A 22,170-nucleotide genomic window follows, 5' to 3' on the forward strand; every position below is an offset into this window, starting at 1 on the left:
AGCAGCAGAACAACATCTTAAGAAAGATCCAGGTAATATGGGAGAAGTCTAAAAAATTTTGATTACTTGTCAGTACCACACAAAATACAGAGATGCCAGTAGTCAACTAATATTAGATCTGTATCATATATATTACATTTAATACTACTTTTCCTAATTTCTGTAAAATTGCCTCCAAGTAACTGATTGATTTGTTATTGTCAACTGCACAAGCTGCTAGGCTGGTATTTGAGTTAAAAGACAAAGAAACATAAAGAGAAAAATGAGACTGCTAGTTGACAGAACTGGTCAGTCACAGTGGAATACACTGTTTCATCAAGAACACCTCTATGATGAAGCACCATGAAAATATAACTTCATCAGCTTTCCTGACTTTCAAATACAGCATCGTATGTGCAAACAATAACTGAAAATCTACTGACTGCTAGTCACAAAAAAATGAAGCTTCACACTATTGGGTCAGAGCTTGCTCACAGCACAGGAACAGCCTCCAGCACAGGAACAATGAATGCAGTGTTGTGAGTGAAGACTGCAAACATACCTACAAACTAACACTAAAAACTAAGACCTTATTTAGAATTATTTTTTCTTTATTTCTAAGATAAAGAAGACAAAATATTGAGCGTTTCCCAAAACCTAGCTATGCTTAAGAGCATACGGTCTCCCAGTGTAACTGTTCATAATCACTTCTAAAGCATCTAAAAATGATATTTCTCTTTGATATGCTGTTCAAAGTGAAAACCCCATTTCCAAAATTAGAAATTCTAACAGAGAAATAAAGATACTAATGAGGGGATGAAGATAGAAGTAAAGATAGTTGTGTGCTGTCTTTGGAATGAATATGATCTGATGGGGTGATAATACAAGATTGATTATATTTCTCATTTTGGAAGAGCTACTGTACATTCCCACTGTTACAATAGCACCAATTATGTCCACGCTTCCTTTCAACAATATTTTTCAAAAGGCTTTACAAAGGATGTTAGAATCATTATCCTGACCTTACTGATAAGAAAATCAAGAAACAGACCACTGAAAAAATAACTAACTGAATGTCACCTGGTAGACAAGCAGAAACACAATATTTCAAGTTTCAGCCCCATATTCTTTTGGCAAGATCCTTCTGATGTTTTCAGTTGCCACTGTCCAAATAGGGAAGTGTTCACAGAATTTACAAAGGCATTGATTGTGCTTTTCTGACAAGCCTGGCCTGTAAGTACCTACTAAATATTACAGCAAGGAGCCATTATTGACTACTAAAACACTCTCCTCTAGCAAACCCATCCAGTTGTTAATGGCTGGCAGAAGTTCAAAACCCCTGTTTAAAACAGTCTATCCTTTTTAAATGCCCTTGCAGTGTTGGTCTTTCCCAGCTGTGACATTTATGATAGGAACAAGCAGAATAGGCAGTGATATTTTTCTGTTATTTGGTGTAGCCATTCCCCTATGCTTTCACAACACCAGGAATTCCAACATGTACAGCTCCAAAACTTCCCCATGTCCGTTACCTCCTTAGTCATTTGGTGACATTACTTCTTTAAAAGAAATAGTTTTGAGAAAGAAAAACCCAAGTAAAATTTTCTGTTGAGAGAAAAGAAACATTCACAAGCTTAATCAGACATGATATTAGTAGTAAAAAACTTCAGCTTTCTCAGAATGACAACAGCCAGTTGCTGAACCTAAAGATCTGTGTGCCAGGCTGGAACTACAGAATGTAGTACGTTCTTTGCCCTTGCACCACCTCCACTTGCCTCCTCCACTAAAGGCTGTTGGCTGCTCCTCTATCACTCCTCTAACTCAGTTATGCCTGCTATTCCTGCAGAAATTTTCACCCATGCCACAGCTGACAGATTCTGGGCTCTTCATTCAACTCAGGTAGCAAAATTAATTATAATCAGTGCAGACAATCTGCCTGAAAATGTACAATGCACTATGTGATAGTGCCTCATCCAACATTTAATACATAAATGTATCAATGTCTGAGTGCAGGCAGGATCTCCACCAAAGAACAATTTCCCTTTGCAGATTTGTAGTAGTGGGCTACTTACCTCTCTTTTTTTTTTTCTTTTTTTTTTTTCAAATTTAGTATTTTGCCTAAAAAGTTGCAAGAACATTTAAGAGTCACTCTGAAGTTATTTTATTTTCATCACAGGAATGAGTCCATGTACTTTGAATTTAACAAACTGAACTTTTATTTGTAATTAAAAATTGTATTTTCAAACATTGATCAAATAAGACAACACTGCTGTGCATAAACGATACACACACTAAGACACACAAATTACTTACAGGGTTAGACAATACCCATAACTGCCAAGTATATTCAGAAGGACAAACTCTATTTCTGTGTACTGAGCTAAACACCCACAGAAGTTCTCAATGCATGATTGCTACAGCTAATTATCATCTATCTTCTCTTGCAGATGACAACAGAAACATAGATGCTCTGCACAACTTGCACTACTCTGCTTTTGTCTGAACTTCTACTGCACCAATTCATATTCTACTGGATTGTTTGCTATAAAATCTTTGCATTACCAAAGATGGGAAACCAGATACTTGGGGTTTTTTCTACATGTTTGACTTCAAAGTCTCTTTCTATTGCAGCAAATAATAATGCTCACTGGCTGTCTGGACCAACTTCTCCACAGGAAAACAGACTTCATTATTTCTGCTACTGGTATAGAACTCTTTGAGGACATTCTGTGATCTCCCACCCAACTCTGAGCAGTCATAACAGAAGAGAATCATGACTGAGCTTTTCTTTCAAGAAAAGCCATCTATGCAAGAATAAAAAAATGTTCATTTATTTTGCTTGAGCACTGGTTTCCTGATTCCTGTTTTTTTCCCCAGCTCATTGAATGTTCAATTCCTACTGTACAATACACTGAAATACAGGAAGGATATGATCAGTGGGCATGATTTCAAAGGTGCAGAACTACCACTGAATTAGATCTGACTGAGTTTAAATGACCCTGGGGTGCTTCAACGCCTTGGGATGCATTTAAAGATCCAACACAGCCTTGGGATCCATTTACAGATTTAAGCACAAAGATATAACTTTAAATGTATAAAACCATTCTACATGTCCTTACTTACTGAAAGATTCAGAGGTGCACATGGTAGTTCTAGAGCTGCTTAAAACACCAGAAACATATTCATTTCAAGTAATTTTGTTTTAAAACCAAACAGTTTTGCAGTCATTCGTTACTAACCTGGCTGTTAAAGTTGGAGAAATGACAACAGAGGCAAAAATCTTCACCATAGCCATTTTACAAAGATCAGCTGCAGAGCCTATGAAAGAAAGTGATCTGTTTTCAATTTAATGTATGCAAAAGGAAAATGTTCTTGGGACTATGGTATAGGAACAAAAAACATCAGAAGATTTGGAATTGTAAGAATTTTCAAAACTAGTAGATCCAATTAATGTAATATCTGAAACAGATTATAAGATAAATAAATAACAGAGGAAGTAATTACATGTTAATTAAAACTAGAAAATAACAATATGAAATTACATGATAATTAAAGGTGAATTTGTCATTCATGACTATACATTGAAAAATTGCTTTCTATAAAAAAGCTATGAAATTATCTATCTCTAAGCTTTAATTAAAATGTACCAATTAATCAATTAAAATTTAATGTCACAGAAGGTCAGAACATAGTTTCAGTGCTGCATTTCAATTTGGAGCCTTAATATTGCACTTTTTCAGATTTCCATGTGTATGTAATGTATGTGTATGTAATTTTTTATATTACAGTGTTAAGAGCAGTGGTGTATAAAACAGTGTCATGGCACAGAATAGACACATTTCTGGTCATCAAGAGGCAGAATGACTCTCCAGGCCTGCAGTTTGGTGAAGTGCTTTGTTCTGATCTGAACAGTTTACACAAAAGACTTATCTGATAAAATATAAAAACAATCTTTTGAGTACAGGGTGGAAGCCATAACCCTCCTTGTGCCATTAAGCACCCTAAATGTCCTAGAACATGGTCCATTTTACAACCTTGTAATTCCATGAATTCTGATTTTTTTCTTCCAACTTTCAGAATAGGAGCAGAGAACAGGTAGCCAGGTAGCCAAATGACCAGGATATTCTGCTGAGAGGTAGTCAGAGAATTGCAGAATATCTGTAATCACAAGGGATACACAGAGATCATCAATTCCAACTGCCCAGCTCTCTGCTCCTTGCAGAACTGTAAATCTGAACCATATGACTGAGAGCACTGTCCAAACACTCCTGGAGCTCTGTCAGGCTGGTGCTGTGACCACTGCCCTGAGGAGCCTGCTCAGTGCCCAGACACCTCTGGGTGAAGAACCTTTTCCTGATATCCAACCTAAACCTCCCCGACACAGCTTCGGGCCATTCCTTCTGGTCCTACAGCTGTCACTGGAGAAAGGAGCTCAGCACTTCCCCCTCCACTGCCCCTCTTGATGACTGCGATGAGGTCACCCCGCCACCTTCTCTTCTCCAGGCTGAACAACACAAGGGACCTCAGCTGTTCCCTGTAAGTTTTGTCCTCCTGACCTTTCACTATCTTGCTGACTCTTCTCTGGACACAGTCTGACAGTTTGATATCCTTCTTATATTGAGGCACCCAAAACTGCACACAGGATTTGAGGTGGGACCACAGCAGTGCAGAGCAGAGTGGGACAATGACTGGCCAGTGAGGCTGTGCCTGATGTCCCCCAGGATACAGTGGGCCCTTTTGGCTAAGGAAAAACATCTACAAGAATGAGGACAAAGGGTTAACATCTCTTCTTTCTCCACAGCCATCTATGACAAAGTGCCTCCTCTGAACCCCACCTGAAACTGTTTTGTTCATTAACTACCAAGTGCAGACACTCAGCATCGAGATGGTGATGTCTGACTGCAGGTTTAGCCTCAAATACCAGTCTTGTTTTCCTGTTCAAATGATGTATCAAATTATTCAACACATCACAAAAAGTGACAACTGATATAAAAAGCAAGAAAGGATGTTCCAGCGAAGGTCTGGTAAATATCTTCTTAGTGAATAAAACTATACTGAGCATTTAGTCAAACACAAAAGAGTTGTTGTAGATATGTTCTTTATTAAACATTGTACAGTAATAAAATTTGAAAGACTTCTTAAAATATTTTTTACTGAAATATGATTTTTAGAGGTATCCTATTTTAAACGTTTAAAATAAATAAATAATTAAAGATAAAATGAACTATTTGCTCTATGGGGATAGGTACAACTGAATAATAACTGAAGAATAATATGTTGTACATTGGTGAAAACTATTGAACCGGGAAATATTCAAAAAGAGAAACAAGCACTATGAAACAAGTATGAGAAACCTAATTGTAATAATTCAAAGCTGCAATTCAACATTCTTCTCAATATTGTCATGCATTTGAGGTGTTCTGCTATCAGCTGCTGCTACCGTAATCAAAATGTAAATTACTTAAATTAATTAGACTATTAGGTTTAACTAAAAAACACATATTAAATGCAGTTTAGTACACTAAATAAGATAAAAGGTTTTATCATAGTTTAGAAAGTTTTTTATAGTCTTCGAATATTACCTTATAGTTGAAATGTTAAAACATCATTGTAGTCTAAAATGAATTTTTAAATAAAATTTGGGAATACTGAATATTTTAGAGTTTTTAATCCTTGATTCACCACACCTTTAACATTCCATTTTGAGTAACAATTACATTATTTTTCATCAGATTTGTCCTCCAGTATGACGTGAACTGACAGTGAAATCTGACAGTTTTATTGTTATAGGTATATAGAAGTGAGTGTTCCATGGGCAGTCCTGTGACAGCCTTGCTCCAGCTCTTGGCACAGATGGACACAGTAAATGCTGCTCAGAGGGCTGTGTCTCTTTATCAGTGCTAGACTGTGGCACTGCAGGACTCATAGAATGAGAATGAGAATTAGAATTCTAGATCTGTAGGTTTCTTTGCAGAGACAGTACTTAAGGACTGTCAAACACAACATAAATACTTAATTAATTTTAAAAATGAAGCATTAAAATTAATAATATTTGGAGAGGAAAGTGATACTTTCAAAAGGAAAACTCAAATAACTTTAGAAGGAGCAAGCCATCATCTAGACATCATGCATATCTAGAAAACACTACTTCCTTGCCTATAAATTGTACACTTCCAGGATAACTTAAGGAAAACCCTGTCAGCATCATCCAGTTAAAAAAAAATAATTCTTCTAAGGGACAGCTTGGTAGGAGGGATCTCAGTCTTGGGCTGACAGCTCAGGTTTTTCTTCCTTTGGGTGGCTAAATCCTGTACACACCTGAGCCCCAAGTGACTCAAACAGAGTATGTTATTGTATCAGATTAGCTAACATGTGAGCACAGAATGCTGACTTTTACATTTCCAATCTACATGTTAAATGTTTTTCTGTGGGGAAAAACACCTTTTTTCCTGCCCTCCACAGAATTAAATTTGAAAATTTATGCAAATAATGAGCAGGTTTTCAAAACCAAATAATAACAATGCACAATTATTGTAACGTTCTATATTTCTGAAACTAAAGCCATCTGGAAAAATAGAAGCTGGAATCTGTAAGAAACGTAATCACAGAAACCCTTCTGGAGTAACATACTGTAAAAACCAGAAAGGAAAGGGTTTAAAGAAAAAATGCATCTAAAGAACAGAATTCTAGATATTTTCTCTGTACATAGTTTGTATCAATACCTACATTTAACTATCACAGAACACTCCAGTGTGCTAGAATATTTATACTGTTGCTGTTATTAATATTACCATTATTATTAATTATTATTCTATTATTTTGTTTACTGGTAATTTCCAAGGTAGATGGAATACATAATTTTAACTTATTTTTCACATTAAAACTCACGCCTACTCCAGCAGACCACTGGAATTTCCATTCTTCTGAGATTATCAGAGTTGTTGCCCACTAAAGCCAAGCAGGGATAGAGAAGGGTGGGTTGATAGGAAGGCAGAGAGGCAGATATTTACCTTGAACAACAAAATTGACAGCCTGCCTCTCTGCTTGAGTGCGTAGCTTGTAATCCTGTGAATTGATATTGGCCAGTGGCCTTTTGCGTCCCATTATGGAAACCACATAACCTTGCAGGATTTAAATAAAAATTACTATTATGTGATATAGAGTGATTAAAATTAAATTTCAAAAATTCTTTTTGAAGATAATACAAATACTTGTAAGTATGTGCTGCCTGAGTCAGTTTAATATTTTGTCATCTGAAAATAGTTAGAGCTTATTTAAACCTTCAATGCTTATTGTATTTTTGGTTCAAGAATTATTTCATTCAGAGAATTAGTACATGCTATACATGAAAAACTTTTGTTCTTTAAGGCTGTTAAGCTTTTATTAGGAATGTCTACTGATAAACCAGCAAACTCTCTCTGTGGGAAATGAAACTATAAATACCTGGCAGAATTAGCTATCTATTAGTAGCCATAATTAGAGCTTTCCACACCATGAATAGTTTACTTGGGAATAGTAAAGAAAAATCAATTTGTAGAGTAATTAAATCAGTAATGAATATTTCCCAGAAAGGTAAAATAGTTTTTTTGGGGGGAATAAAAGTTGTATTTTTTTTTCCATTTTCTTTATGCAGTATTTCTCTGTTCCTTTCACAGCCAAACTTCCTTAACTATAGTGCTGTGGGATTTTTTAGTTTAAAAGAAACATAAAAACACAGTTAAAGTTTTACGTTAGGCCTAATGATGTATTTTGCTAAAAAAAACTCTATTTGGAGGGCAAGTGAGAGGAGTTGAGAGAGGAAAAGAGATGTCAAAATAACACACACAAAACTTAGCTTATCCTCAAAAATAAACTTCTATTATTATTTTAAGAAAAATGAAAATTCATCCATGTTAAAAATACATCCTGTAAAAAATTTGCTTTATATTTCTGATCACTTTAACTACCCACAAATTTTTAGATACCATGGAAGCTCAGACTGACACAGTTTCATCTCCTCTGCTATGCAAGCATAAGTGGTGAGGAGACCTCTTCAAACAAAAACTTTATTATGGACAACACGTACCCAGGCTTGTGTGCAGAGGATGAATTAATTCAGCTTTCTGTGAATTATTGCATTTCCAGGAGCACTGATACCAAAAGTACTGGTTTTGAAACAAGGAACAGAGCTATCTGGAAATTAGGGTATTCTTGCACAAATCAGTCTTCCCAACTTACCTAACATTTTCCATGGAGAACAGTATTTAAAGATGGAATTATTGAAACACTGTATTCTTAGGTAAAATTAGACTTTCTGTAATATCCTTACTCCTGTGAGATGTGACTCCTCATAACTGAGAAGCATCCCCAAACAGCATCATTCATGTAACAGTGGCAGAGAAGGTGCCTGGTGTCACTGATTAATCTGCAAATGCATGCCTGAATGAGCTCTTACTGTAGTCTTTTCTAATATGTCAATGATTTAATAAAAAACAACAGCAGTATAGTAATATATACACTAACAAATATCTTCCTCATAGAAGAATTATTTATATGCTGATGTCTACATGGAGTATCAGACATTCATAACACTTAAATAATATTAGTCAGGGAGGTGCTGCTCACCTTTGAACTGCAGATAAGTTAAGAAAAATTACCTTTAAATGAACTCAATAGGTTGGAATGTTTTTGTTGGAAAGTTAGAATCCAGGGTGGATTAACAATAAAAATATTAAATAATATTGATCTGCTGCAGATTTCCAAAGCTTGTACAACCTAAACAGATTGCTCTTCTATCATTAGTGGTTAAAAATGGTTGATAGACAGGCGTGTAAGAAGGAGTAAGAAGTAATTAGACAAGTGTGCTTTGATGACTTTAGAACATTAGGCATGACATTCCTGTCTACTAAACTCACAAACCAGATCCTCTTGCACAGAAGTAAATTTCTTGAAATTCATTCACTTTTCAGAAAAGAATGCTAAGTTATTTTAAATATAACATAAATATATAATAAATGTGTAATATTTTACTAGGTATGTTACGTTTGGCTTAATTACAGCTAAAAATGGATGCTCAGTAACTTCACTTTTCTTGAGCAATATTAATAAACAAAGGAATGTAAATGTGTGACACAATGACAGTTCCTATTTCCAGTAGATTTTGAGGCCCTATGAAGTACAAAAAATTAATACTACCAATTTTCATAACTATAAGTGAATTATATGTTTCTGTCATGACACCCATACAGTGATGGGTAATATTATATTGCAAATTTACTATTTATTTCTAAAAAATGTCTTAGTACTGCATGCTCTATTAAGAAATATAAGGACTCAATTTTGACAGTTCTGCTAATTAGCTTTTAAAAGACAATATTTCAAGAGGCTATGTTTTCTCTTCTCAAATTACTGCACTCCTAGGATTCACTAAATATAAATGAATATGTAGACTAAAAACAAATTTTATGCAAGAAGAGTTTGCAGCTGCTGGCTCAAGAAGCACTCTGCACACATCTGTCACTGCAGCTACCACCTGAACTTCAAGAACATAAATTCTGATTGATGCAAAGAAAAAATAAGTTTAAAGAAATTTGCTTTGTAAATTGACTGAACTTCCATAGTCCAGCAGCCATGTACCAAATTTATTAGGTAGAAGATTCCTTGGGCTTTTTTTTCTGTTGGAGTACATTATATGTCAAAATGATGCAGTGTAACTTGACATTAAGTGGGGTTCATTCTGAGAACAGATGTCTAATTCTGTTAGTATCTTTCTGAGAAAAGGCAGACTTAACCAGCTCTTTTTAGGGCTAAAAAAGGGAAAAAAGCAAACCTGATTCACCAAGAAAGGATATGCCATTTTTTTTGTTGTCCTGTAACTATGTGATTTAGGGTCAAGTTGAATCTTGTCTTCACCACTGTCACAGTGGTGCAGTAAACAAAATATGGTCACAGACTTTGGATTACCTTTATTTCGGCATTGTTCAATGGTTTTCTTTGTAAATTCATGTACTTTCTTGTATTTTTCCATAAAACTTTCTATAAATTGACTGGCTTGAACAGGAGTAATTCCCAAGCAGTCAGCAAGACGTTCTTTACCTGGGGGTACAGAAATTCTCTCTATTAATCAATAAAGCAGAATAGAAAACCACTACAAACAATAGCACCATTTCATGCACAATTAGTGGAATTAGTTAACTTTACTTACCTCTATGAAAGAGGATGGATCTGATATACTAAAATCATATTGCAACAAAATAAATATTTAACCATGAGCTTGAATGTTTTACTGAAGTTACTGGGTTAAGTGTATAATTAATAAGAAGTATATAAGAAGTATGCAATAAAGAAATTAATAGTTATAATTTATAACTCTAATGTGGTTGAAATATCTTTTGTTCATAGAGCAATGCTGTTACTTTGAGTATCATTTCACTAGTTCAGTGTTGCAATCTCCAAAGTTTGAAGAGCAGATAAAGATTTGAAATTAACTTTAAACAAACACAAATATAATGACAATCTAAAAAAGAATGGAGATGTTTGAGGTAGAGTTTAGTTAGAAACTTTAGAGTTTAGCCTGAATTTAGAAAGGATGTTTGAAGTCTGAGTCCCACAGATTTCAGTCTTAGGCTCCTCAATGTCAGTAGAAATTCAGGTACAAGTTTTGAGATTAAAGGGTTGGGAAAAGAAAAAAAATGGAAGAAGAAAAAACAGAAGAAGTGTTTCAACAGAGAGAGAAAGGAATAATAGCTTTTGGGCAGGATATAGGTGCACAATATCTGTTATGCTGGATCTAAAAGCATTTACAAGAAAAGGTGGAAAAAATCTGAAGATATTCCAGAGTGTGAAAATATAAACTAAGAGCTACAGTTCAAACTCACTTATAAATCAAACAGCTTCAGTAAAAATAAAACATACATCAACATTAGTCATATGAAGGTTGAAAGACAGATATATTTATGTCAGCTGCACAGCAACACAGAACCAGCAGTGGCTGCAAAGAACATAAGCTGAGAGGAGACACCTCAAGGCACCAAAGGCATGGAATAGTCATTGTCACGGTAAGACTGTCAAGAAAAATCGTCTAGCACTTTTAAAAGAGAGAGGATCTTAGCTACCTAAATGCCATCACTGTCAGGCTGATGTGCATTTCAGAACAATTGCTGTAGCATTTTGTTCTCAGTCATGCCAGGATCTGCACTGAGCTGCAAGAACACCAGTATGGACAAGGTGCTAGAGGAAAAAATTCACACAGACATCCAGGATGACATTTGCTGAACTATTGTAGATCTGTACTATTTTTTTTTTTCTTTTTTTAACATCTAATTAATTTGGGTTTTCTTCCCAGGTCAGCAAATGACAAATCCATCTGATAAAGTACACGTTGCTAACAGCTAGGAGATTACAGTAGCTTCCTTAGAGAACTGTAACATCTAAGTTTGCCCATGTTATACATTTAAAGAACTATTAATACACAGAACAATTGCATAAAAATACCACAAAACTTAAAGCACAGTATTAGCAAGGATGTCTGAAAGGTCCCAGGGAAATGTAGATCCTGGGAAGCAAAAAGAGGGGAATGAACAGCCACATAATTGTGTCAGATCATGCTCCACAATGCAGGAGCACAGGCCATGCAAGGCAAAGCCCAGGAGTGGACTGAACCTTCTCTGAGCACTCTTCTTGAATTATCTGTGCCCAGGGGAATTATTAGCAGCAGCCTATGAGTTTCAGTGTCCTCTATTCTGCAATATCATCTCTCAAAAATGAAAATAGCATCAGTTTCTATTTATACACTGTGGTAGCCCTCTGTGTCAATTCAGGGCTTGAACATACTGCCATTGAATAGAAGGAATTTCTTATTTCACAGATGTTCAAGTTGCCTTGTTTTTGTTCTACAAGATGACTTAGGCAGAAGCAGGTGAATTGAACTGCTCCAAATCAATCAAAAATACTTATAGAATGTCCTGAGCTGGAAGGGATCCACAAGGATTAATTCCTGGCCCTGCACAGGACACCCCAAGAGTTACACCATGTGCCTGAGAGTGTTGTCCAAATGCTTCTTGAACTCTTGTCAGGCTTGGGGCTGTGACCACTGCCCTGGGGAGCCTCTTTCAGTGCCCAACCACCCCTCTCTGGGTGAAAACTTTTTCCTAATAATCAACCTTCTTCTTCCTTTATTAGCCTTCAGAAATAAAGAAAAGGCCTTGAATACATGAACCAAGTGTAACCTAAAGTTAAGAAAACAAAAAGGAAAAAAAAATTACTATTTACTGCATGAAAAGTTTTTAGTAACTCCTGTAATCATAATATAGGCAAGCTCCTCATGAAGAGTTTTTGTAGCTTTCAATCCTAAAAGAAGTATTATTCACACTCTTCAGTTGTATCAAAATGTCTCCTAAATGAAAAGTGAGCTGTCTTTTGAAGGGAGAAAAACTGTGGGTGGAATTCAGTCCATCAATTTCAGGTATTTAACAATTACTTTTTGTCAGCCCAGTTCTCATCTAAGTGGTTTAATGATATAATTTCATGTCTTAATTAGGATCTGATCACAATTCTAAGGAACTGGAAACTTCTTCTTATCTTTGAGGTGCTTCAACTGCCCTTGCTTGAGAGAGAGGGACACAAAGCAAACAAGTAAATGGAGACACATATCAAAGCACTGCTGCACTGCCTGGCTCAGAGCAAGTGAGGGAGTGCCAATACTGTGCTTAAATGTAAACATGAAAGTTCTCTGTAGATGAGTAGACAGACATTGACTCCACTGAGCCTATGAGCCTCCACTGAGGAACTGAGGCATTTCTGACTATACACAGAACTACAGGGCATTCAACCAGTTGTGATTCATCTGATTACATCTGGTATCAGCCTGTTCCACCCACAGTGAAGGGAAGAGATAGGAAATGTATAGCATTTGCATGGACCAAGGGGAAGGGGTGATAATGCTGGCATTTTGTAAAATAACCCAGTGATGAAACCATTCAGGTGGGAAATTGAAGATTTGATTCCAGCCTCAGCACACGCAGGTCTAAATTTACAGTGTAGGGTAATAGCGCTGGGCTTTTAATATATAGATTTTAAACACAGAGGTTTTTAATGCAATACAGCTTAATGTAAAAAATGCAGGTGTGTATGTATATATGTACATATTCTCATACGTGTGTATATGAACGATGCACATATCTAAAGATAAAATATATATTCTGGAGAGCTGAATTTGATGCATTTCTTCCCAACTGAATGCCATAAATGATAAATGGAATACCCTGGCTGATTCTGCCTTTGGTTCAAGGACACAGTGCAAAAGATGGCTTAGAAAGCATTCATAACCAGGAACCCAAGATGCAGCATTAAGTGTTTCCAAGTTACATAAAGCCTGAAGACAAGGGCTCTCATCTCCTAAATAACTTTTTCAAGAACTCATCCTCTGTAGAGAAAGTTAGTCAGCTGCTCACTGAAACCAATTCACAAGAGCTTCAAGGCTGATGACATACATGCCTCTATCTACCCAGAAAAGGTAACTCTAAGCATGTATGAAACATAAGGAGAGTTTGGCATAATTTAAGAAATAGTAGGCAGTTTTGGAAAGTATGAAGAACATCTTGACTTATCCAGGACCTGGTCAGGACTTAGGCAGAATGGGTAACAGTGGATTTCTGTAAGTTTTCTGCAGTTGTGAAGAAATGGCAGCAAATATTAAGACTCAAGGTAAGGGAACACTTTTACATTGTGAGGTTGAGCAAACACTGGCACAGGCTGCCCAGGGAGGTCTTGGAGCCTTGAAGAGCCTTTTATCCAGCCTTGAAGACATTGAAAATCTGGACACAGTCCTGGGCAAACAGCTCAAGGTGTCCCTGTTTGAACAGGTGGCTGGATCTGATGACCTCCAGATGTCCCTTCCAATCCCTGCCATTCCTTGATTCTACAAATGTGTTTTAAAATAATATTGGAGTTTTTAAAATTTCATTCCAGTTATTCTCGTCTCTGTCTATATACCGAGAAACTACAAAGTCCACCCAAAATTAGATAAATGCTTCAGTTATATCAGCAGTAAAGAAATACAAAATCAGATAATATTTGTATATGGCAATGTAACTACATTAAGTTCGTAATTTTTAAACTGAGAAGACGATTTAATAATCCCAGATAAAAATATAAATGCAATACTCTGAAAAAACTTTTACTCACCTTAAGAAATTCAGTCTACTTATATAAATGATGAATAAATATAAATTTACAGTAGCTGGGTTTTTTCTAAAAATGCCTACCTGCTCCATAAACCACTGAGTAAACTATACGCTTTGCTTGCTCTCTATCAGCATGTTTCACTTGTTCACTTGGAATCCCTTTCCTAAACAAACAAAAATCACACATTTTCAGTTAAAACTAAGTTGTTATCCCCAGACAAAACTTATTTAAAGTCAATAATCATTTAATAACTACAAAAGTGTAAGATATTAATAGACACACTTAAGGGCTTTTTGTTGTCAGCCAGGAATGCAAAACTTCTTTACAAATTTTCATAGTGATAGTCCATAGTAAATGAAAATATTTATTTTAATTTTAATCTTCTCCTTTCCTTTTCAATTAAATTCCTGGTTTGGAAAAATCCTACTACTAAATTACTGATTTTTCAGATTGAGGAGGATTTAAAAATGGCTCATGAGAAAAATTAATTATTTCCAGCAACAGCATTTCTCAAGATGTGAGGGTCTAGAGACTCAAAGCATAAATCTGACCTAAAGCTTGTTTAAATAAGATTATTATCAGGGCTTCAGTAACAGAAATATCCAACCTTTTAAAAAGAAATGACTGATAGAAGCAAGCACTGCTTGCTCCATATGTCTTACAGAGCTCCACATTAGGAAGGCTCCACAAAACAGCAGCAGAGGCTGACTCTAAACTCAGGAGTGCATGCAGATTACTTTCAGCCAAGTGTCCTCCTTCCCAGTTCCCATTCTCTCACCTGGCATTAAACAGTCCTACAAAAATGCTAATAGATTTCGCAATGTGAAAAATGAAAAGCTCCGACTCTGCAATCATCAAGTACGTGCCACCTATAGTTTTCCTTATCAAAATGCAGCTTCAGAAAGAATACTGACATTATTAACAACTGAAAGCACTAATAATATTGATCATTTGGTTTAAATGGAAGGGTGTTGGGGGAAATCATATACTCTGAAAACAAATACCTACAAAAATTGTAATTGAAACATGGAGATAAATTCTATCAGACATACTTGATGATATCTGCACCATTTGGGAAAAAGTCTCCCCATGAGACTGTCACTTTTTTTCACAAGTCAGGTTGCATTTTTAAAAGCAAAGTTTTCTATGGTTTGCAATGAAAGCTTTTTTGTCATGAAAGATGCTTTGTTGTGAAGGTTTTAGCTGAGGAGCTTTGAGAAAATAGTGTATTTCTCTGTATCTTCTTCAAGGAAAATCTTTCACCACTCTTAAGATACTCAAACTCCTAGAAAATCAGCAGAGCCACCAATTTTTGCTTGCTTACTTCATACAGTGATTTTAGCCAAGCCTATGCTCAGTGCTGGCATAATTAAGCATTTTGAATGATAAACAGGCAGACCTTGAATGAAATCAGATTTAAGCAAGTCTTTATGGCAATGCAGAATTTTGAAGAGGAAAAATAAAACTGAATATAATTTCAAGCTTTTATTGGGCAAAAGGTCTTCGGTTTTGCAGAAGCTCACATTGTTCCTTTGAATACTACTAACTGCTCAAAGATGAAACAAAACTTTTCACTACTCAGTTTAGCTGAGAAACAAGAATAATTTAATAGTGTCTCCACCGTTAACAAAGACTGTTCCCATTTAATCATTCTGCTAGTTTGAGACTCTTATAATTTACTTTCTTAGCTGTGGCAGGTCAAAAGTTCATGGATCTTCTGAATACAGTATGTTGAGATTTCCAGTTGTACCTGAATACCAGGACAAAGTAGCTATAGGAGCTAATAAGTGCAGAATTAGGAAACTAGACATCATTAAGGATTTCCTGAAACAATCTCCAGCAAAGACCGCAGGAATTTCCTGTAGAACCTGGCAGAGAACTACACAGACACTTAATAAAGCATTGATCCCAAGGGAAAATAGAATCTGGTATGAGAGCAAATATCACCCGAGGACCTTTCTGACACGCAAAAGTAAGATTTGGGAATGCTGAAACTGGGGAAACCCTAGAAAATGTAATTCTGCTTTCCTAATACTGCACAATTTGAACTAGAGGATTAGACAAGTCAAGAAATGGGAGAACAGCAGTATAATTTACTTGCAGATTTACAAAGTCAGAGGCTAGAGACAACTGAGAGGCAGTGGTTACATCAGCTGCTCACTTCTCTGGAAAAGAAGGGCTACAACAGAAAGGACACAGTGGGTAAGAACCGTGGAGACCTGTAGAAGAACACAGATATTTATCAGACCACGGTACTGAGGGAGATAAAAGGTGAGACTTTCTGGGAGGGACTGGTGGTTCTAGAGAAGTTTTAGCAGTGAAAGAAGACAAGAGAACTGGACTGTGTGCACAATTAGAATGGCTACTAGAACTTTAATTATGATTTTGCATTATCCTAGCTTCAACTTGGAGGGCTGACTGGAAAAAACAGAAATGGTCTTATTGCTGTAATCATGACTGGCAGTGTCAGCAGTCACAATAAAACCTTGCCTAGCACAGTTACTGGTGCAGATGTATATGCATCATGTATTCATGGCAAGCCAACAGTCACTGTGGTTAGTCAAGAAACACATAGACAAAATTAAAATTTCAGAGCTTTATCACAAATATTTCCTTCAATATAAAGTTACAAGCAAAATGGTCAGTAAACACCCTCAAGTGTGCCAGTGGGAAATGTGAGCCCTGGACAGAGAGGCTGATATTTGCAAATGTATGTACCACATAAAAGAATACATAATTATAAGGTATGAAATTGCCATATAAATCAAAACTGCTTGAGCAAACAGAGGTCATTAATCATGACTATTCTTTTTTTTTTCTAATAAATGCTTTTTTTTCCTGTTTGCATTGACAATGATTGGCTTCTACCAGTGTTTGATTCCTTCTGTAATACAGAGAGGCATTCCTGAAGTTTGAGGCGAAGGCTGTTTATTCCTTTGAATAACAGAATTAAAGGTGAGGTGTGCAGTTTCTCAGAATTGCAGCAGCCATGTTAGAAATCCCCAGGGGGCTTTCTGCTTTATCCTGTTTCCTTTACAAACTAATTTACGTTTGTGGTAATTGATTTGTTTTAATGGGTACTGTGAGAACCTATTTCAAGATAAAACCTGTATTTTGCCTTGAACGCATCATGGAACATCATGATATTGATAAAAAAGACATTGTTATCTGCATACTTGCATAAGAAATTTTAACAAGCTGTTCAGTGCATGAAAATACTCAGTGCTAAAGTGTGGTAGGATACAACATATATCTTTAGTGGAAATGCTCTCTTTTAAATAAATTTGAATCTAAAAAAGGAAGGGGAACAGGCATAAAGCATTAGCTGCTGGGCAGTGACACTGAGGCAGCAACTCCAGTTCACTCCACACTATCTGTACAGCTGGAGTAAGAAGAGCATTAATGCAATGTTATAGAAATTGGATGCAGGGAAAAAAAAAACAACCCAGGAGGAAAAAGAATTTGCTGCAGATTTTGTTGTGGAAACATCAAAATTCCAAAAGTCCTGCAAGAAATAAATATGCAGTTACTAGTTCTAGCATGAAATGTATTTTTCCATTTTATTACATCCTTCTCATTATTGTCTCAAATATGTTGGGAAAAAGCTCAACTTCATAATCAGTATTTTCACCATCTTCAAATCTCCAAATGTGCAGTATTTCACCTCCTACATTCCTGTCCTTGCCTGCATACTTGTCTCAAGCTATTTCCACATCTCTGATTTGTTTGTCCTTTACTTTGTTTAGCACTGATTGCAAATACTTTGCCTTATAGTATTTTATTTGATAGACAGGTCTTAGGTAAAATAAAGAACAGCCCTCAGAGCTGGAAGACATGTTCAGGTTGGCAAATCTCAGTATCCTGGGAAAGAGCAGAGCTAAACAATCTGGAAAGGTCTGTAAGGGCAGCAAACAACTTGCAGACAAAAATTATAGAACATCTTAACAAACACAGTGAGAGTAGAGATACACAAAATTTTTAAAATGTGGCTCTACTAAGAACTGGGCTGTGTGTCTAAAAGGGAATAGCTACCTAATTCTGAGGAAAAAACACAGAGAAAAACTTTCTAGCCAACAGTGAAGAAGGATAACATGAAATTATGATTATAAAACAAGTGCACATAGGAAACAAGGAGGAATATATAATTTATTACTTTTTCACAGAAAATACTTTGAATATTATCATAATTTCTCTAAAATTCACTATTCATTTTCATTTATTAATGGGATCTAATGGACATCTTGAAGAGTTTCTACTGAATTAGGTCTTAAATACATATGAACATCGAGTTTCTTTATACCCAAGAAAAATACAGCAATCATATCTGTAATTTAACAAATCTGTAATTTTAACAAAGCTGAACTGTAAACTGAAACAAGACATTAATGCAGAGTAGACATCTCAATAGATTATTTTTTACCTGTACAGAACACTAAAAAAAACTAACATGAATTTTAGTATGCAGAAATAAACTCACACAGTATAAACACACAGACACACACACACACACACACACACACACACACACACACACACACACACACACACACACACACACACACACATATATATATATATATAATAATTAAAGAGACTGCAGGGCATAACATATGAGTAGGGGTAAAATAAAACCTTGAGAACAGGTAGAAATAGGAGGAAATCAGTCTTAAAAGAATGCGATAAGACATTCCAGAATTTCTGGGAAATGCTGTGTGGCAACGGAAGTCAACTGTTTATGCACAGGAAAAGGCAGAACAAACTCCTCAAACACAATATCTGGCAGGCATGTCTTGCCTTGATCTGCATTACACTCCAGCCAAGCTAAGCTCAGTCATAACAGCCACAAACTCTTGGCTGCTCTCTTGCATATGCAATTAATCCAAGTCCAAGCTGTGAATTGTTGATGTGGGAAATGAGACGGAGTGGCATTAAATTCATTTTATATGTGGTCATTAATGTCCAATAAATGAGTGAATATATGAGTGAGTCCACATTTGTTCATCTGACAGCTTTTTTTTTTTTATTATTTTCATCAGTGAACTGTATAAATCTCATTTTCCATCACCTGCTGCTGTTTAATTGCAGATGAGGGTTTTGTAGTCTGTAAGTTTGTGCCTGGAACTTTGTGTTGGGATATGAAACGGGGACAGACAATCTATCTAATCAGTAAAATAAGAAAAGCCTAGATTTACAGCATTATCACCACTGGGTAGACCATGCAGGAGGTAAATTCTGAAAGTTCACTTTTTCAGTTTAGCAGACCTTATATCTGTAGCAATCAGAATATCTATAACAATGTAGGTATCTAAGAGATATGGGGAAAAATCGGCTACCTGTAAGCCAGTACACTCACTGCTAATGCAGTGAGCAAGAATAAACAATTTTTTTTTAAAGCTGCTATTCCATGACTCATGGAAAATGCTGACGAGGCTCAGACATACTTTGTCTCGGACATTTGTAAGGTAATATGCAGAAGCAAACTCAGAATTACTTTTGCCTGGCTAAGCTCTGTTATAAAATACAGAAAAGGAAGAAGATGGGAAACAGTTTCCCTGAAGACACTGTCATATCAAAATGCATCACTACTTTTGTCTTGTATCACTCGAGAGCCAGATGTAAGAGACACACAATTAGCCCATCTTTTTTCCTACAGAAATTTTCAATGTATGGTTTCTAAGCTTTCTATAACCACGAGGCATTTACACAACTATGTTCAAAACAAAAAGTAATGAGATTATCTTTCACATAAGAGCATGGAGACAGCAGGATGAAAAATTATTTTCTAGACTGCCCAGAAGAATGGAAATACAGTTAAGATACTTTTCTAAAAATAGGAAAGAAACCTCTCCAAAGAGAAGCTGTGGAGTTCTCATTCCTGCAGGTGTTCACAGCCGGACTGGATGGGCTCTGAGTAACCTGGCCTAGTGAAGGTGTCCCCTGCCCATAGTAGGGGGTTGGAACTATCCAGTCTTTAATGTCCCTTCCAAAACAAACCATTGTAGGATTCTAGGATTATATGAAATAAAGCATCTACAAAGACTAAAATGCAGACTAACATCTTGCAGGGATGAGCAAGAAGCTTTGTTATGGAGACAGAAGGTCAAGAGTAACAGAAAGATAAACCTTTCTGATGTAACTTAAGTATATAAAAGGTTTGTGCTGTGTTTTTTCATTGATGTCACTTCTAAACACTTCTCATATCTGATTCAGAGGTTACATCAAACACTTGTATTTGCAATTTTATCATGACTTGGTTTGCGTAAGTGAGATAAAAGGTTACAGAATAACACAGAGAAACTCCTCACACCACAGGAAACCAGATCGCTCACATCTCTTCCTCCTTACTGGAAGGGCAGTGCATAGTATTACATATATATATATACATATACACACACACACACACATATATATACACACACACACACACACACACACATATATATATATATATATATATATATACACACACACACATGTATATTTATCTCCACCCTGACATCAGGAGAGGCAGAGCTGTCTTCCAGCAGCCACTGCACATGCTGGAGGATCTCTAGCATGGATCTCCCACATAAATATAGGGGTCATCTATTGAAACAGAGAGGGAAGAGAGTCACAACACACAATCGAGGAGTTTAACACTGTAGTTTATTTAGTTAAGAGGTTTTTTTAAAAGTTTTTATTTGTATTCAATTTATTTGAATGAAAGACTACAGCTGTCAGCTTCATGTCATTCTTCCCAGACCACAGCCAACTCTAAAACGTTTTTGTCATTGTATCTCTTTTCCCTTTGGGTATGCCACCCTACCAAACTGTGGTTTAATTTATTTTATATCTATTTAGCACCAGGAAAATCTTTACAACCCCTATAAAACACTTTTGCAAGAATCCAGAAGCACCTTTTAGTATTTTAAAACTTCTTCTAGTAGTTAATTATAAAATAATTTATGTTGTCCTAGTAGCCTCTAAAATCCATTGCATGAAGATTTATTTTGAAACTCCCCAACCTCCTTTTAAAGAGCATAGTATCTAACTTTCATGTGTTTTAAAGAATATAAAGACAAGTCTTTGAAGTTTGCTATGAGGGTCAAAAGTCTTCTGTTAGATTTTAAAGTAGTAGGGAACCAGATAAAGCAATTGCAGGAAGTTTATGTCATAAACTATAACTATCATCAGTAACAATTTGCTGAGAGATTAATTTGGGACTGAAGTGATCCATTATCTTTATTAAGATATTTACTGGCATGTTGCTGTCTCAGGTATCAGATACTGAAGAGATAAATTAGATAGCACTTATTTTCAGTGCTCTTCATTAGAAAAAGGCCACTTAGAAGACTTTTCTAAAAATATGCACAATTCTGGACATATGTCAGTTGGAACAGAAAGTCCCTGACATTGACATAGGTTCTTGAAAGAGCACACCTTACCCTGCAACCTTCACCTTGCCTCTCCTTCACTCCGTAGGGAAAAAAATGGGTTTTCATCTCACATATCCATAGTCTTTATTTATATCTGAGTCAGAAGGGCAGTCTTATTTTAGGGTATCTGGGTCTATGAGTACAGAAGAGAAGGAAGTCAGGGTAACTCCCCATGCCAGGTGCAGGTGTGAACATCAACAGTAATGGGCACCATCATTTAAAGAACAAATAAATATTAATGCATTTAAGGGTCTATGCAAACTGGGATGACATAAAATTTCTCAGAGGCCATTTTTATAACACAAGAGGGATCAAATGCAAATTAATGCCATTTGAGTTCTTTCTTTACTTATCACAAATACTTTTCAAGCTTTTCTTCAAGCAGCTTCAAGTAGTTAAGAGAGAACTGCAACCATTTTGGGAGATGACCCAGGCAGCTGCAGCAGAGCATCAAATAATTACACTTCTTGGACCTGTCAAAAGTCTCATAAAGAAACAGAAGGACCTACAGAGCAGCCTTTAGATAAATACCAGAAAAGTGAAACAGAAAGAACACAGCTCTTAACATATAATCAAAAGATGATGTAATGCCATCTCAGATATAAGACAGAACAAA

General features: G+C 36.0%; 1 protein-coding gene across 1 annotated transcript in view; it reads right to left on the minus strand.

The window, feature by feature from the left end:
- The window catches only part of POLN (DNA polymerase nu), an 88,428-nt gene that overhangs the window by 18,930 nt on the left and 47,328 nt on the right, over positions 1 to 22,170 (minus strand). Inside the window, exons 18-21 of the mRNA XM_062493326.1 lie at positions 14,220 to 14,302; positions 9,919 to 10,050; positions 6,987 to 7,097; positions 3,216 to 3,294 (exon numbers count right to left, since the gene is read on the minus strand). Of these exons, the coding sequence (XP_062349310.1) occupies positions 3,216 to 3,294; positions 6,987 to 7,097; positions 9,919 to 10,050; positions 14,220 to 14,302 (405 nt within the window). The remainder of the gene's footprint in view (positions 1 to 3,215; positions 3,295 to 6,986; positions 7,098 to 9,918; positions 10,051 to 14,219; positions 14,303 to 22,170) is intronic.

This window comes from Cinclus cinclus, chromosome 5 (assembly GCF_963662255.1).
Source record: "Cinclus cinclus chromosome 5, bCinCin1.1, whole genome shotgun sequence".
NCBI lineage: Eukaryota > Metazoa > Chordata > Aves > Passeriformes > Cinclidae > Cinclus > Cinclus cinclus.